General features: G+C 43.8%; 1 protein-coding gene and 1 non-coding gene across 2 annotated transcripts in view; one reads left to right on the plus strand and one right to left on the minus strand.

Annotated features, from left to right (window-relative positions):
* SLC1A4 (solute carrier family 1 member 4) overlaps positions 1–12795 on the minus strand; it is a 101388-nt gene extending 88593 nt beyond the window's left edge. The window contains exon 1 of the mRNA XM_029593624.1: positions 12154–12795. Coding sequence (XP_029449484.1) covers positions 12154–12683 — 530 coding nt within the window. The 5' untranslated portion in view covers positions 12684–12795. The remainder of the gene's footprint in view (positions 1–12153) is intronic.
* Positions 12796–17962: 5167 nt separating this feature from the next.
* On the plus strand, positions 17963–18034 carry TRNAC-GCA. The gene has a single exon. It is a non-coding gene; the product is annotated as a tRNA-Cys (tRNA).
* Positions 18035–18244: the final 210 nt, after the last annotated feature.

The raw sequence follows: 18244 nt of genomic DNA on the forward strand, positions 1-18244 counted from the left end.
ATTAAACTATTCCCATCTATATGTTCAGCAATTTTGTTCTTTATGAGGGTAGAAACTATTTTGCCTGGCACAGACGTCAGACTCAATGGTCTGTAGTTTCCTGGATCACATCTTGACCCCTTTTTAAAAATTGATGTTACACTGGCAACCCTCCAGTCTTCAGGTACCATAGACGATATTACTGGTAGATTACAAATTTCCAATAGCAAGTCCACAATTTCATTTCTCACATCTTTCAGCCCTCTGGGATGTATATCATCTGGTCCAGGTGATTTGCTACTCTTTAGTTTGTCAATTTGCTCTAGTACATCTTCCAAGTTCACTGAGAATTGTTTCAATTCCTCTGAATCATCACTGTTGAATATCATTTCTGACATGGGTATATTTCTTACATCTTCCTCAGTGAATATCAAGGCAAAGAATTCATTTAATCTCTCTGCTATGGCTTTGTCATTTCTAAGTGACCTTTTTACTCCTTGATTATCTAATGCTCCAACTAACTCCCTCACAGGCTTTTTACCTCAAAAGTTTTTAATGTGAGTTTTTGCTTCCACAGCAAGCTTCTTTTCAAATTCTCTCTTTGCTTCCTTATCAATGCTTTGCATCTGACTTGCCAGTGCTTATGCTGTTTCCTGTTTTCTTCATTTGTATCTCTTTTCCATTTCTTGAAAGATGTTCTTTTAGATATAGCCTCTCACCTCACTTTTTAACCATGCCGGTAATCGTTTAGCCTTCCTTCCACCTTTTCTGGGCTTCCAAGATCATATTTTTATACAACGTCCATGTCTAAATTAAACTCTTAACCTTTGCACTTGCTCCTTTCAGTTTTTTCCTAACCATTTACCTCACTTTATCAAAGTCACCCTTTTGAAAGTTAAATGCTTTATCAGTAGATTTCTGTTATAGACCTTGCTACGGATTTAGCAATCTGTTAGCGCTCAGCCCGCCAGGAGGGCGGAGTGAGTGGTCTGGTAGCGGTCAGCTCCTCTCAAGGGGAGGAGATAGCAATCTGATAGGCTTGCCTCCTGTAGGAGGAGGAGTTTAGTAATCGGTTAGTGCTCTGCTTCCCAGAGTGGAGGAGTAGCAAACTGTTATGCTTTGTTCTTGTAGAAAGATGAGCCAGTAGCCTGTATGATCCCCACAGGGAGTTAGCTATCTGATATGGATCAGTTTCCGCAAAGAGAGGAGTAATGGTCTGATGTGGTTGGCTCCCACAGAGTGGTAGATGATAATACTGCTCTATTAGTGTAAGGAGTAACACTTAGTAAAAATAGTGAATCCCTGGGCCAATGGCAGATGACAGCACCCTCAAGTGGAGATCCTGAGAGGGACCAACGGCTAGGCTGGAGTATTGAGACAAACACAGATAGTTCTTTATTAGACTGGAAGTAGAACCACCAGAGGTGGCAGTAGTGAGCTGAAGTGCCCGGCGAGGCTGAAGTCCCTCTGATACTGGAACTACGATCTCTGAGTTGCTGAGCTGTAAGGAGAGACTATAGGTAGTGAGTAGACAGGGTATGCTGGACATAACCAGTGGTAGATGATATACTCACACTTGTAGATATCTGTAATGTCTTCTTATGCAACAGAGAGTCTTCAGTATTCAGGAACAGGAGCCGCAGGCGAGTACTAGTTCATATAGGCAGTCTGAAATAGCACTCACAATAACTTTGTATGGGATGGCTTCTGGAATAGAAGAGAGTCTAGGAGAGATTTAGGAACATAGGCCCTCCTGGAGCGAGTACCAGTTCCTTTCTGTTAATCTGTAATAGTAATCCATAAGATATGGGTATGCGATATCTTCTAAGGAAGAAGTGAGTGTGAGAAAGGTAGGAACATAGGCCCTCGTGGAGCGAGTACCAGTTCCTATATGCAAACTGCAATGGTAACTCACGATCTCCGTACCTGCAATGACGTCTTAGACTGAAGGGAGTCTTAGAGATAAGGAACATGGGCCCTCGTGGAGCGAGTACCGGTTCCTGTCTGTAATAGAACTCACTGTGTTCACGTCTGCGATCGCCTCCAGGCAATAGGAGTCTTCTGAGTCTTTGGGAACGTAGGCCCTCGATGAGCGAGTATTGGATCCCGTTCAGCAATCTGAAATCAAGAAGAGAGAGAGCGGGGCCCCCTAGGTGAGTTTGTAGAGGCAGAATTGCGTGGAAGGGAATCCTCGAGAGTTGCGTGAAAGGGGTTCCTACCCTTGTCCTTGCTAACTCGATTCGAAGTAGCAATCGAAGACCTTTTATATTGGAAGTGGATGACGTCACTCCGGGGGGACACCTCCGAGGTTCGCGCCCTTGCTGGTACAAAGTCTGGAGCGCGCGCACGCCCTTACGTCATCAGGAACATGGCGGATCCGTGGCGTCAGGCCAGCCCGGGGATTCCAGGAAGAAAATGGCGAGAAGAAGCCGCAGCAGCATCTGTCCGTCAGACCCGAAGGGAGTCACCATAAGGTAGAGAGGGTGGAGCGAGGGCGAGAATAGGCACGAACGCAACAATTTCTTTAGTATGCTCACTCCAGTTTTTTAAGTCAAATTTGATGATAATGTGATCAATATTGTCAAGAGGCTCCAACACTGTTACCTCTCACACCAAACCCTGTGTTCCACTAAGGACTAGATGTAAAATAGTTTCCCCTCTTGTTGGTTCTTGTACCAGCTGCTCCATGAAGCAGTCATTTATTTCATCTAGGAAAATTACCTCTAAAATTTCCTGATATAACACTCACCGAGTCAATATTGGGATATTTGAAATCACCTATTATTACTGTGCTGCTGAATTTGTTAACTTCCCTAATTTCTTTTAGCATTTCATTGTCTGTTAGTTCATTCTGGCCAGGTGGACAGCGACACACCCCCACTACTATTTTATTCCCTTTTTCATCTGGAATTTCTATCCATAAATATTCAACATTGCATTTTGTTTCCTGCAGAACTTTTTCCTGTTTGTCTCAATGCTCTCTTTAACTTATAGTGCCACCCCTCCACCAATTTGATCCATCCTAACATTTCAATATAATTTGTACCCTGGTATCACAGTGTCCCACTGGTAATCCTTCTTCCACCAGGTCTCTGAGATGCCAATTATATCTACATCCAATGCTATAAACTCTAATTCTCTCATCTTATTTTTTAGACTTCTAGCATTTGAATATAGACATACAGCCTGGTTCCACTCTGGTTAAGGTGGAGCCCATCCTTTTGGAAAACGCTCTCCAGCCCCAAAAGTCCAGCTCCTATCAAACTTAAAACCCTCTTCCTTGCACCATCGTCTCATTGTTGAGATGCTGGAGCTCTGCCTGCCTCTGGGTTCCTGTACATGGAATGGGAAGCATATCTGAGAATGCTACCCTAGAGATTCTGGATTTCAGCTTTTTACCTAAAACCCTACCTTTGGCTTCCAGAACCTCCCTCCTGCACTTTCCTATGTCATTGGTATCCACATGTGCCAAGACAGCCGGCTCCTACCCAGCACTTATCAATGTGATGCGTGAAGTCTTCCACCTTCGCAGCACCAGGCAGGCAAGTTACCAAGAGATCCTCACATCCAGCAGCCACCCAGCTATCAACCTTCCTAATAATCAAAACATCAATTATAACTGCTGTCCTAACCCTTTCCTCCTGGGCACGTACCCCTGGATACCTATCCTCGGTGCGAGAGGACACATCACCTTGAGTGTAGGTCCTAGCTACAGGATTGCTTCCTGCCTCATCAACGTGATGCTCTCTTTCCAACTGACCTTTCTCCTCCAAGGCAGCACAGGAGCTACCAGATTGGAGGTGGGACTTTACTATGTCCCTGAAGGTCTCTTTTATATACCTCTCTGTCTCTCTTATCTCATCAGATCAACCACTCTAGCCTCCAGAGATTCTCTGAGGGCTAGGAGCTCTTTGCACCTAAGGCACACATACAACCTCTCACCAGCGGGGAGATAATCATACATGTGGCACTCAGTGCAAAAGCCTGGAAAGCCTCCCCCTCATTGCTGGATTACTTTCTGCATCATAATTTTATTGATTTGTTAGAGCTAAAATTTCTAAGGGAGTAGGGATTTAAAGCTAACCTAAAGTAATTTTAGTTTATAGATTTATTTTATATTTGTCAGGCAATGACTTTCAAACACTACAATTAATCTACCTATATCTTCCCAGTTACCCACCTTATTGACTCTTGTTTTGAATTAAATTCCTTCTGTGTAAAATCTGTAGCAAATGACTCCTACCAAACACAATTACTATGTAAAATCAAAACATATAAAACCAAATAAAAACAGATAAAGTATAGCAAAGTAACATATAGAGTATAGTAAGGAGGTTTGAGGGGTGGAGTACCTCTGGAAGCTGGGTCTGTAGAGCTCAAAGCCTGGATCCCTTGCTGTGACCTCTGGACTCCTCTCCTAGGCACTGCTGGGAATGGCATGCAGTTGAGCCTTCCTGTCCTCTTCTGCCACAAGGAGTTTGGGGCCTTCAGAAGCTGGAGCTGTGAAATTTGAAGCCTGGATAGCTTGCTGTGGTTCTGGAATCCTCTCCCAGGGGCTGCTGGGAATGGTATGCGAATGAGCCTTCCGTCCTCTTCTGCCACAAGGGATGTGGGGCCTCTGGAAGCTGAGGCTGTGGAGTTCAAATCCTGGATAACCCACTGTGATATCTGGAGTCTTCTCCCAGGGGCTGCTGGGAACAGTATGCAGATGAGTCTTCCAGTCCTCTTCTGCCACAAGAGGGTCCAGGACCTCTGGAAGCTGGGGCTGTGGAGTTTGAAGCCTGGATTGCTCGCTGTGATCTCTGGCGTCCTCTCCCAGGGGCTGCTTGGAATGGTATGCAGATGAGCCTTCTGGTTCTCTTCTGCTGCATGGGGTGCAGTGCAGATCAGAATTGCTGCTGGCTCCACCTGTGTTTCTAGAATCGCAGGACTCATACAATGGTGGTGGAGTGGAGTAGAGGGGGGAGGGAGAGGGGAGCAACCCCCCCCCCCCCCCCCTTGGATTGGCAGCACTGCTCTAGCGGCTTTCACCTCCTCACTTTTGCCCCAACTCGGTCCAGTCCTGGTTCTGCCAAGTCTCCAGACAGGCGACCTGCACTGCCCGTTCACCTTCCTTTCCTCTACCTCCTCCTTTCCTGGGTGCATGCACACATATGCACACACACACACACTCAGACACCCACACCTGTCACTGCTGCCTGTCTCGAGCTGATGATCATCAAGCTAATACATGTAAAATATGATGAAATAAACTATGATCTACTACTACTAAACACTTATAGCACTACTCAATCTATGCAGTGCTATACAAATACATATAAAAGAGACAGTCCCTTTTTTAGTAGAGCTTACAGTCTAATCAAGAAAAACATATAGAGCAAGAGAGATTTTCGGAATTTCATTTATTAAGACAATGGTTAAAAATTAATGAGGCTGTCGGTGGGACAATCAGAGGTTTAGATTTAAAAGCAGCCACAAAAGGATGGGTTTTTAGACAGGATTTAAATAAGGCAAGAGAGGGAGCATGATGCATCAGCTCAGGAAGTCTATTCTGTTATGCCTGTCAGTCGCAGACGGCTGTACTTCTCATGCTCACCTCTTTTTTCCCCCGCTCCATCAAGTCTGGGAAGGATGGCGGCCTCTGCCAATCCTCGCCGACCTCTCAGGCGTTCCCGGGACAGTGTGGGCGCTGCCGCCCGCCATCTTGGACCCGGAATCACCTAGGCGCGTGCGCGCAAGGGCCTCTTTTGAAGATGTCATGACGGGAACCTTGGGGGCATCCCCTCCCGATGACGTCAACCCGCTTGCGTACTTAATCCAACCAGCCCTTGCCTTCCTTGAGTTAGCAAGGAGTTCCGTCTTGCTGAATTCTCCTCTTTCAAGGACTTCCTATTCCTGACTTGGTCTTGGCATCTGGACGCTCTGAGTACCCGCTCCTCGGGGGCTCCCCTGCATTCCCGGCTATCTGCTCCTCGGAGGGCCTACCTGCCTGACTGCTACAGACCTGCTTCTCAGGTCTCTCTCTCTCACTCCAGTAACCATCTTCTGTGAGTACCCCTACTGACTTCTATTATACGGACTGTACTGAGGATTCCACGCAGTGTACCCTGTACCCCGGGCCACTACCACCTTCCCTCGATAGAAGTCATTCAGCATTCCTGCACTACAGAATTTCTACACATCAGCTACAGGAGCCACTTCCAGGTTCCGGCATCACTACCAGTTCTTCAACTTCTACTATACAGACAGCTATGGCGTACCCCGCTCCGCGGGCCACTACTGGATCTGTATTGCTGAGGTGCCTACACTCGTCAGGCCACTACCGGATCCGCAGGCCACTACCGGATCTTCTCATTTATGGTCTCACTCTGGGCATTCCCCATTGCTCAGCACTGTACTACTACATCTGCTATTCTGTGGACATTATTGTTTTCTCCATTTATAATAAAGTCTCTACTTCTGGCTGTGTCCCACACCACTGAGACTGCTGATGGTGAGGCTCACAGGGCTCCTTCCAGTGGGCGGAGACACCTCTCATCTCAGCCCGGGGTTCACATTCTTCCATAAACATAACATATTCCAAACATATGGTGCAGCCAGGTGGAAAGCACCAGACATGCAGATGTAATAAGACATGTGCAAAAAAAAAAAAAAAGGGGGCTCATATTGAGCACCTGTTTCCTAAAGTGCACGCATCCACATCCCCTGTGCGTCCAATGCAATATTATAATGTGAGAGAAATTGAAGTGGCATTCAAAAAGAGCGTGCTAGGTAGAAATGTGCGTTTCTGGCATTCAGAAGTATATTGCATCGAGTGCATGGATGTCTAAATTGTGCTTCCTAGAAAATGTGCATTGCTTACATGAAGTTACAGAAATCTGCAATGCTCGTAGTTTACCAAAAGTAAAGGAATCACCCTCAGTTTTTTAAGGTGCCCTTTAGCTAATCACCATGCTCTGTGCCACTAATGCCTATATACCTTTTTTTTTATTTTTTGTTCTAACCCACAATAACTAAATCTTAGACTAAACAACCCTACCCTACAAGGAGCACACTTATCATGACAAAGAGGACCATATTTTTTATATTTCTCATGAGCCCTTGTCTGCAAGTAAACTTTACTCCACCTCCAGAGCTGGAGTTCATTTTCCGGCATAAGAAATGTGCACTGGGCGTCCAGCCTTTGGGTGTGCTTTCCTGCATTGGGAGGTGATAGCTAATGTTTTTGTTTGCATGCAATTTAAATGCAATGGACACTAGCCAATACACTTTGTTTAGGGTGCATGTTTTAGAGGCACTAATCTCCTTGCTGCATTGGATGCTACTACTGTGCATCCAAAACGCACGCCCAATCGCAAGTAAACCCATGCGTTAGGCTAGGCACACCTTATTGCAATAGCCTGTTAGTTGGGAATTGGAGGTAGAAGAGAAGGGCACAGATAGAAGTGACTTGCCTGATGAGCAGAATGCACAAGGAAGGGTGTAGAGAGAGATAAGAGAGGAGAGGTAGTGAGGAGCTGCAGAGTGACGGCTCTTGCAGGTAAGTAAGAGGAGCTTGAATTGAATTGTATTTGAGAATGAATAAGGATCCAATGTAGTGACAAGAAGAGGGGTTATATGGGTGTAGAGACTTCTGGTGAAAGATAGGCTGCACAGCTGAATTTTAGACAGACTGTAGTGGAGAGAGATGGCTCACTGGGAGACCTGTGAGGAGCAAGTTGCAATAGTCTAAGTGAGAAGTGATGAAAGAGTGGATAAGGCTTCTGCTACTATGTTCGGAAAGGAAGGTATGAATTTTGATGATGCCATAGAAAAAGAAATGGCACACTTCAGCAGTATTTTGGATTATGTGTAGAGAAGGAGTGAGCGGAGTCAAAGATGACGCCAAGGTTATGGGCTGAGGGGACTGAGAGGATTACAGTATTATAGTGTTAACCACAGAAACAAAGAAAGGAGGAATAAGGGAAGTGGACTTGGGGGAAAGATAAGGAAATCTGTCCTGGCCATGTTGAGTTTAAGATGATGGTGAAACAGCAGGCTGAGATCTAGGAATCCTGATGAAATTTCCGGTGTAGAGAGGTAAATCTAGGAATCGGCAACATAAAGATGGTACTGAAAGCCATGAGTTAAATTGTTAAATTTAAATTTGTTAAATTTGTTAAATATAATTATTATTACTTTCAATGTTCATTGTAATAAGGTTAAATAGTTGTAATAAGGTTCAATGGCTGATTGTTATTGTTCAATGTTCCATGTAAAAAAAAAACCCTGGTCTAACCTCCCAGACCAGGGCAACCTTTTCGTTACTTGTAAACCGGATTGATTTGTATTGTATACAGGAATTCCGGTATATAAAAATTAAAAATAAATAAATAAAATAAATAAATGAGAGGAAATCAAGAGCACTAAGGGAATTAATTTATAGAAAGAAGAAGGACGAGAGAGCCCTGAGGAACACCAATTAATAGTGCGATGGCAGCAGAGGAAAATCCGCCCGAGGAAACACTAAAAGTGCAATGGGAGCAGTAAAAACAGAACCAAGACAGGTCAGATTCCTGAAATCCAAGTGAGGACAGAGTATCAAGGAGTAGGTGGTGACCATTTTCAAAAGCAGCAGGATAAGGACTGAGTAAAGACCTTTGGTTTTAGCCATAGACAAGTCATTGGAGACTTTGGCAAGGGCTGTTTCTGTGCAACGTAGAGAGCAAACACAAGATTAGAGTGGATCAAGAATGGCTTGAGATGAAAAAGATAAGACAGCAGGAGTAAACAGCACATTCAAGCAGTTTAAAGCAAAAAGGGAGAAGGGAAATGGGACAATAATTGGCAGGACAGGTAGGGTCCAGTGAGGGGTTTTTTGAGAAGTGGTGTAATCACAGCATGTTTGAAGGCAGCATGAACAGTATCACTGGAAATTGATAGACTGAGGATGTGCAGTGGAAACAGAGCTAAGGAACAGGATGGGAATGGGGTCAGAGGAAAAGTAGTGTTTGGAAGAGGAGAGAAGATGGGTAGTTTCATCCACTGTGACATCAGAAAAAGAGAAGAGAGTGACAGAGGCCAGGGGTAGAGGAAATAAGTTGGGGAAAGGGAGGTAAAGGTGACCTGGTTGAGAACTCAAGACTAATTTTGTGAATCTTGTCATGGAAGTAGTCAGCCATTGTCTAAGCAGAGAGTGAAGGGGGGAGGGAGGCAAAGGAAGTTTGAGGAAGGAATTGAATATGGCAAAGAGTCAGCTGGACATAGTAGTCTTGCTTGGCAAGTGCAATAGTAGAACAAAAGGAGATCGGCGTGAATTTGAAATGTATGAAGTCTGCAATGGCATGGTATTTTAGCCAGAGACGTTCTGTAGAGCAGGTGAGGGAACTTAGGAAGCGAATTCTATGGGTGAGCCAAAGCTGGGGTTTGATGCACCTTACAGGATGGGTAAGGGGAGGAGCAGGAGTGTCTAAAGCAGAGGAGAGTATAGTGTTGTAAGAAGAAACTACGAAGTCAATTGACTCAGACAATGTAGTGAAGAAAAGGCGAGATGAATCAATAGTGGAGAAGATGCAAGGATTGACAGCTTGGAGATTTCTGAAGGTGTTGGTGGTGACTGGATGAGGCTGTGGGGGAGGGTGGTTTAGTGTGAAAGTTATCAGATGATGGTCTGAAAGAGAGGAAGAACTGAGGTGGAGAAGTCTGAGTTGGAGGTCAAGGCAGTGGCCATGCTTGTGAGTAGGGGTGGTAGAGCAGAGTTGGAGATCAAATGAGGTTAAGGAAAGGTGTTTTGAGGTATAAGAGTCAGAGAGGTCATCAATATGAAGGTTAAAGTTGGCAAGAATAAGGGAAGGGGATGATGGGTCAAGGAAGAATGAAAGCCAGGAATCATAGTCTGTGAGAAAGGAGGAGGGTGACTTATCAGGAGATCGATAAATGACAGTTATCCAGAGAGGTGGTGGGGTGAATAGGTGGATGAAGTGGGACTCAAAGGAAAAAAAGAGTGGGTTTGAGGTGGAAGAAGGAGTTGAAACCTACAGGAGGGGGAGAGCAGCAGCCCAACACCACCATCATGGCCTACCGTGCAAGGTTATGGGATAAAAGATCACCTACATGAGAGAGAGCAGTAACTGAACCAGTATCATCAGGAGAAAGCCAGGTCTCAGTCAATGCAAGGAGATGAAGAGCATGAGAAATAAAGATGTCATGAACATAGGCAAGCTTCTTGCAAATAGTGTGGGCATTCCACAGGGAGCATGCGAAAGCAAGAGAAGAGGAAGGGAGAAGGGGAATGGTTATAAGACTGGCGGGGTAAAGTTTTGATATGCACTGATGGGGTGAAAGTTGCCTTGGAGGGCCAGGATTGGGACTGATAATCCCTGCTGAGAGGAGGAGGAGCAGGAGAATATGTAGAAGAGAAGCAGAGGTGTGAAGACGCCTGGATGAGACAAAGACTTTACTGAGTATTTTCAAAGTGAAATTATGCTTGTAACTTCACTTTGCAAATCTTCGGGTAATTGGCCGAGTGCATGCACAAATTACCTCACACTAAGTTATCCCTGCTCCAAGCAGAGTGTAACTTGTGTGGGGTAACTTCCATGCATACTTTTTTTTAAATAAAAAAAGTAAAAAAAAGTATGCACGTATGTCACAATCCCCCCCCCCCCCCCCCCGGAACGCCTCTTGTCATTGTGTAAAAGCATACATGAAACTGAATTATGCGCTCACTTTCACGTATACTGGCCTCCAATTGCTTTTCCTAATGCCCTTACAAGCATAAAACAGGGTTTTATATGCATAAATTGTTTTGAAAATCAAGTCCACATTGAACACATGGTAAGTGACATAAAAAGGGAGTTGAATTAGCACAAGTCTGATTGTATTTAAAAGATGCACGAATAGACAGTGGCCAGGGTTGAAGCCTTGACGACTGATGTTGCAGCTCACAAAGTTTCAAACTTGTGCAAATGTTTAAAAAAATGAAAAAATACTCAGTGTGAAATCTGAACCTGTCTAGACACATTTCCCATTCATTCCAAAATCTGCAAGGATCTAAACTTGACAAAAACAACCATCCCCCAATCCCCCTCCAAATACAAAACACAGAACGACCTTGGTGTTAGATCACTTTGATTATGAGCTAAAGAAAGGTCATCAATGAAATACTAAAATAAACTAAATCAACAGTGGGAGAAACCGGGACAGGTAATCAATTAGTTTAACAAATGTAAACAGTATTGCCAGGTTAGAACTGTTGAAATGAGACACTAACATGACTCTTTCCTCTGCTTTCCGTACTGAGCTTTACTAAATTTCCACTATTGCACAACCTGAGAAACATCAGGTGGCGTTCTTTGGAATGTCAGACTTCAACACAGCAGTAACATCAGGACTGTGTCTTAGGCGTAGGTAACTGTCTAGGAGGGCATCAAACACACAGCCTGAGGAGGAGGTGGTGCAACTTCAGAGAGAGGTGCTCCTGTGGCATCCTCTCCCACACCTTCCCATTTCCATGGGTAAATCCCTACTTTCCTTTGAGCTCTGATGGGGGATCTCCTGCCCTCCCTCTCTCTTTGGGCACCAAAATCTTAAATCCAGTCCTGGTAAAACATTTTGGAACTAGAATCTCCTTGTCTTCCATTTAACCATGCCTGAAGGAGAAATACCCCCGCTTTTGTTTTTTTTCAACTTGATTAGCTGTGAAGTGTCTGAGATTAGCAAATAAATAAATAAATAAATAAATAAATAAATAAATAAATATATATATATATATATATATATATATATATATATATATAAGCTCTTCGTTTTAATGTCTTTTTGCTACAGGAATGCCTTGAGACTTAGACAACTCAACAAAGACCATGAAATCCATAGCTAAGCCTTTCATGCCTCTGGGTCTATAATATGAGCATGATGCAATAGTAAGACCCAGAAAGACTGTAATCAAGCCTTGCTTTTTGTTCATTTAATTTACTTATTTTTTCATATGCAGTCTATGAATATATAAACAACTTGTTTGGGATTGCACTGCTTATGTGAGGTTTAATTATTACTTTTTCCTCCGTACTATTTACCTTTTTTTTTTTTTTTTTTTTTTATTAGGGACCCCTCAACCTGCAAAAGTTACACTGAATTGCATAAACAGGCCATACGGTTCGCAGCAGTGGAAGAAAAGAAGAGAACAAAGATTACCTTGCAAGATCTAAGAAGGAATCAATTGTTTCTTTGTTGGTAGGCACTGTATCATCTATGCCCAAAGTGTTGGAGTTTAGTGCCCCAGCTCCCTCCCCAGGTTTGATGATGAACCCTAGGGCTATGGCCAAGCCCGAGGCCAAAAGGGTGGTCACCAAGAAGTAGGCAACAGCAATGGCCCCGAGTTTCCCCAGTGACCTGGTGTCCAGGCTGGCAGCGCCCGAGATCAAGCTGCACACCACCAGAGGCAGGATGATCATTTTCAGCATCCGGAGCAGCATCTCCCCGGGGAAGGCGAAGTAAGTCATCTGTGCCCGGCTCAGGTTCATGTTCCTCGCTGCCGTGCCGATGCCAACCCCGATCAGCACGCCCGAGACCGTGAGGATCACGATGGTGTTCCTCTTCAGGAACCGGACACATTTCTGCCAGCACCCCGGCACGCCACTGCCGCTCCCTTCCCGCAGTTCGCACTCCTCGTAGCGCGGGGGCATGTCGATGATGTGCCCGTTAGATTCGCTCCCTTTCTGCATACTTGCTGAATCTCTCGTTCCCGGCGGTGTGTGGACTCCCAGCCTGCCTGCACCCGGGTGACAGCTCCCAGCTCGGTGCCGGCACAGCTTCAGCCAAACTCCCCTTCTCTAGCTCTGATGCAATGCACGAGACCCCGCCCACTGCGCGTCCAGGCGCTACAATCCTGCAGCAAAGACCTCCCCCCCTCTCTCGCCCCGCCCCCTCCACGCCCGTCTGCACTCACTGGAGCCGCGCTCGTCGGAGAGGCAGCGGCTGCAGGAGGGAGTCTCACACTGGGCTTTTGCTGTGCCTGGGGGTCTTTCGTAGCGGATGGGCTAAGCGTTAGCCCCCGGCACATTGGGGCCGATGCAATACAGTGGGCACTATTTAACCCGCAGTTGGACACGGGGGCGCGTTAGGAAAGAGGGCGCTGAACACAGCGCCCGCTTTCAGCACAGTTTAATTGCATTAGCGCCTTATTAGAGTTTTTCCAGTTCCCACACAGCTGTGCAAAGACATTCTATCATGGAGCATTGGCTGTGAAATGTCTTGATTGACATGGTTAGGGTCAGGCAGTGAGTGCCACGATCTGCGAGTTCATAGTTCCCCACTTTCAAGCCAATGTACTAAACAGGGAAAAATTGTGCAGAGGCTGCTCCCTGGGCTGAAATGGAATATTTGCAAGAATACTATTATTTTAGAGGCAAATGTAATAAGGTGTGCTGAGCAGAGTGTACAGTTTAACCGGCGGTTGTGTAAACCTCTCCCCAATAGTGGGAGGGGCCACAAAAAAACCTCCACCTCTCAGCTGTGTGTTTAGGGACAGACATGTAATGCGCCCACACAACTAAAGGGTCTCCCAGGGATGGGGAGGAGAGGTTGGAGCAGAGAACAGAACAATAAGTGATCACATAAAACCCACCTTTTGAAGCTACAGCAAGTATTGTTGGTATAAAAAAAGTTCTAAATAAATAAATCACATTATAGTAAAAAAAAAAAAAAAAAGAACGAAGATTTTATTAACGTGGAAAAGTGAGGAAAATCACGTTGCAAGTTATAAAAGAAAAACCACTAGTCCTACTCTGTATCTCAGTTTAGTTTACTTGTAAAATACTTCAAACTCCCACCTAAATTATGGCCAGAATAATGATATAAGTTCTCAATTAAGTCTCATGTGAGTTCTGTTTTCCTTTTCATCAAGCACCCAGATGCTTCACTGGGTGCTTGATGAAACCAGTGCAGATGTTTGAGATCCTGTGTTCAGTCCAGCTGCAGTGTCCACTTTCTTCAGGAGACTGGAAGTCCCAGTTCTCACAAAAAAGAAAAATCCCCTCACTATATAAAATTGTCACAAATCTTCCGAATTTCCCTGCAACTAAGTCAGCCTGTTATAACGAAAGCCTACTATCTACCATAAGTAGCGGATCCTCGTGAAGTTGTGGATGATCCAGTATCTCCTTTAGACATTACTGAATTTTGGAGATGTCCCAGGAGACAACTGTGACCAGAAGGAGATCCCTTCTAGTATCTTTTGCATTTATGATGGACAGAAATAAGGATTCAGACATGTTTTCTTCGTAATAGGTAAACTTTATTTTTTGGGCAAAAGGTCTGGTGCTATCCAGATCTTAAGAAAAGCACTCAAACTAGGAGGAAAGGTTTCCTTAATATGCGCCCAGAAGTAATACAATTGGGAGCACAGTTTCAATTACGATACCCTTGTAAATGTTGTATCAGATTGCAAGACCAGAATGATGTGTTTTTTGATCCTCCCCAACTAAGGGTATTCCTAGATTCTCACACCTGAAGCATCCCTTGTAGGCTTGGTACTGAGTAAAAGTGCTGGATCTCCTTTCGCAACCATTGGGGTTTTTTTTGTTTTTTCTCATGGTAATTGTAACGCTCTAATTCTCAGGGCCTCCTCCTATATTTCTTCTATTTTGTATAAGTACAGTATTATGATGGAATATGTATTAAATATGCCTTTCTTATGTTATTGCTTAACTGTACTGAATTTCTAAGCAAGTTTATGCTTGTTGTATAATTGAAAAGTTGTTAAATTAAAAATAAAATAAAAAAAGAAAGGACTACTTACAGTGTATTCCAGCTATAATACAGTAGTGGCTGATGCCGAGCATCATATTAAATGAATGGAAAGCAAAGGATGAAGCTTGTAGGCGTGATGCCATGTAAAAATAGCATGAGCATTGTCTAATGAAATCAGCTCCTGAAGGAATCATCCTGCGGTTCCTAATACATTTGGCTATGCAGAAACTGAATGAGTAAAACCACTAAACCAAACAAATACAACTGGAAAGTCATAGAACAGATACACAAATAGCCTGACGATCTCATTTTTACAGAGAGCTGTTCCTCACTGGAAGATCGCTTTCAGTAAACAATGTAAACGGGCCTGCTCTTTCTTGATTCCACTGCACGATACATGATAAGAAATGAATGACTCCTGTCCTTTCGCAGCTCTGCAGCTTTGCACACTTTCTGACATATTCCCACACCACCGATCATAGCTTCCTTTCCATACTGGGATGTGAGTCCATACATAATTATGTAATAGGTGCATTGTGCATAACATCTGCTCGTTTTGTTTTTTTCTTTATCATGACCATCCTTCACAGAAAGTCACAAGATTCTGTAAGGTTTTGTCATATAATGTCAGCAGTACTGTACATTGGACCAGTTCCTGATGGAGATTTTAATAGGAAACATATGTCAGCTTGGACTGTATAGCACTAGTTTGCTTACAGTGAGGCTATAGGACATTGTATGGCCTTTCTCTGTACTTTGCCTTTTAGCATCATTGGTGATGGATACGTGGTTTGGGTGTAACTCTTTGTTTTTAGGTGGGTTCTAATCCCTCACTCAATTACTGGGTTCTCTAGTATTCTTGGTCAAATAGAAGATTTAGAGGACCTGCCTGAGGTGAATCGCTCACTATCGATGTGAGAGAAAATAACTATAAATGTCAAAAAAGGACTGATGGGAGTTATGGGCGGGTGGGTTTCATTATCTACTAGATAATGGATCTACTAGATAAAGTATTATCTCCCAGATAAAGTATCTACTAGATGGAATAGCTGGAGGGAGAGGGAGGATGGGATGTGGGTATGGAAGGGGATTTTTGGGGTATTTAAATTGTTGTGGTGTTTGTATTTTCAGTGATGGCTGAATTATTCCTTCATTTGTATTGCTGAAAATGTAATAAAAATTTCAGTATAAAATAACTATAAAATGTATTATTTTGTTTTTTTTACCTTGGTGGTTGAGGGCCCCAGCAATGACCCTTAAATGCCAATGTGATGTTCCTGGTCCTTGTGTCCCTTGACAGTGCCTGGGTGCTCCATACCACAGCGTATGGCTAGCACAGGCCGTAAAAGTCCCGGTCCAAGCGTGAGCCAAGGGAAGCAGGGCTGCAGCAGTGAGGGAGCTCTGAAGTTTTCATGTATTTATTTAGGTTGTTGCAGCCTGAAGTTAAGAGGGCCAGCCCCAGGAATGGACAGAGAAGCTGTTGCAGAGAAGGAGAAAGAAGCAGGAGCATAAGAGGGCTCCCTCTGCTGAGTGCTGCTCAGCCGCCGCCAGTATTCCCTCCAATTTTTTCCAGGGTGTATGCAGATGTGCCCTGCTGTTGGGCACACAACCTTTGCCCATGAGAGGTGACGGAGTGAGGGGTGGGGAGCAAAAGGCTGTTTCTACCATATTGCCACTGTTTACCCCTGCTGCTAGTCCACCACCAGGGACCCAGGGTCTGTCTTTCTCCTACATTCTCTCAGGGCCGGCGGAAGCATTTAGGCAGGGTAGGCGGTGGGCAGGGTGGCAGATTAGCCGGTAAGGGCGGCAGGTTTGAAAGGATGGACGAGATGAGAAGTGACGCGGGTGAGGCACTGAGCTGGAGGGCGTTTTCCATTTTTGGGTATGTATTTGAGGAGCTGGGGTCGATTGTCGTGTGCGATGTGAGAGAGAGAGAGATCATGTGACAACATCACCGCCTAGGGCACCAGAACTTCTCTTACCACCAACAATCTTCCGTTTCTCTTTCCTGTACCCAGCATCCACCCTTCTGCCTCCTTCTCCCCCATTCCAGCATCCACCCTCTTATGACATGGCTTAATGGGAAAGCGACAGCATGGATTTAACAAAGGGAAGTCTTCTTTACCAATCTGTTATAGTATTAATAAGCAAATGGATAAGGGTGAGCTAGTTGACATAGTGTATCTGGATTTTCAGGAAGCATTTGACAAAGTCCCTCCTGAAAGACTCTTCAGTAAATTAAAAAGTCATAAAATAGGAGGCAGTGTCCCTACTATGGACAGGTAACTGGTTCAAGGATAGGAAATAGAGTAGGATTATATTATCAATGCCTCAAAAGGACAGAGGTAGAAAACAGTGTTTAACAAAATTCATTAATGATCTGGAAAAGGGAGCAATGAGCGAGATGATCAGATTTGCAAATAGCACAAAATTATGCAAAGCAGTTAAAACACAAGCAACTTTAAGAAATTGCAGAAGGACCTTGCAATATTGGGAAAAAAAAGGCAGATAAAATTTAAGGTGGAGAAGGGCAAGATAATGCATATAGGGAAAAACAGTCCTAACTATATGTACACAGCACTATTTTCCACATTAGGAACTTCCATTCAGGTAAAGGAGCTTGGACCAGCTGTAATCCCAAGCTAAGTGCCTAACAGAGGTAAAAAATGCAAATAAAATGTTAGGAATTATTTGAAAAGAATTCAGAATAAAACTGTTAAATATCATAATGTTTTCGTGGTGTGATTATACATTGAGTATTAGTTCTGCTTGTTCCATCTTAAAGATATAGGGAGCTAGAAAAGGAACAGAGAAGGGCAACAAAAATGATAAAAGGGATGAGATGGCTACCTTATGAAGAAAGGTTAAACAGGTTAGGGCTCTTCAGTTTAGAGGATATGATAGAGGTTTATAAAATTGTGAGTGGTGTGGAACAAGTTAATAGGGAATGATTATTTACTCTTTAAAATAGAATAAAGACTAGGGTACACTCCATGAAACTAACTGCTAGCACATTTAAAACAAATTTGATTTAAGAAAGAGTTGTTTCAGTCAATGCACAATCAATCTGTGGAAGTTGTTACTGGAAGATGTAGTAAAGACTGGTAGTATTTTTTTTTAGCACACACCTTTTTCATTGGTAACTCACGCTAACTTACATTCAGGTATTGTGCATAGGCAAAAAAAAAAACGTTTCTGGAGACAGGTTATATGGAAATGAAAAAGAATTTAAAAAATCCAAAACAATGAGTCAGTGAACATAGCTCAGTGGTAGAGCATTTGACTGCAGATCAAGCGGTCCCTGATTCAAATCCAGGTGTCCCCTTTCAAACCATAATTTATTAGCTTATGCTATACCTGCAGAATTAATTTGTTGCCAGGGAATGTGGTTACTGTAGCTGGGTTTAAAAAAGGTTTGGAGAAGTTCTTGGAGAAGTCCATTACCTGCTATTAATCAAATTGACTTAGAAAATACCTGTTATGTTTAGGGAAAGATGTAAACCCCTGGCTGAGATGAGCAATATTTCCACCCACA

The sequence above is a fragment of the Rhinatrema bivittatum genome, chromosome 3 (genome assembly GCF_901001135.1).
Source record: "Rhinatrema bivittatum chromosome 3, aRhiBiv1.1, whole genome shotgun sequence".
In the NCBI taxonomy this organism is placed as follows: domain Eukaryota; kingdom Metazoa; phylum Chordata; class Amphibia; order Gymnophiona; family Rhinatrematidae; genus Rhinatrema; species Rhinatrema bivittatum.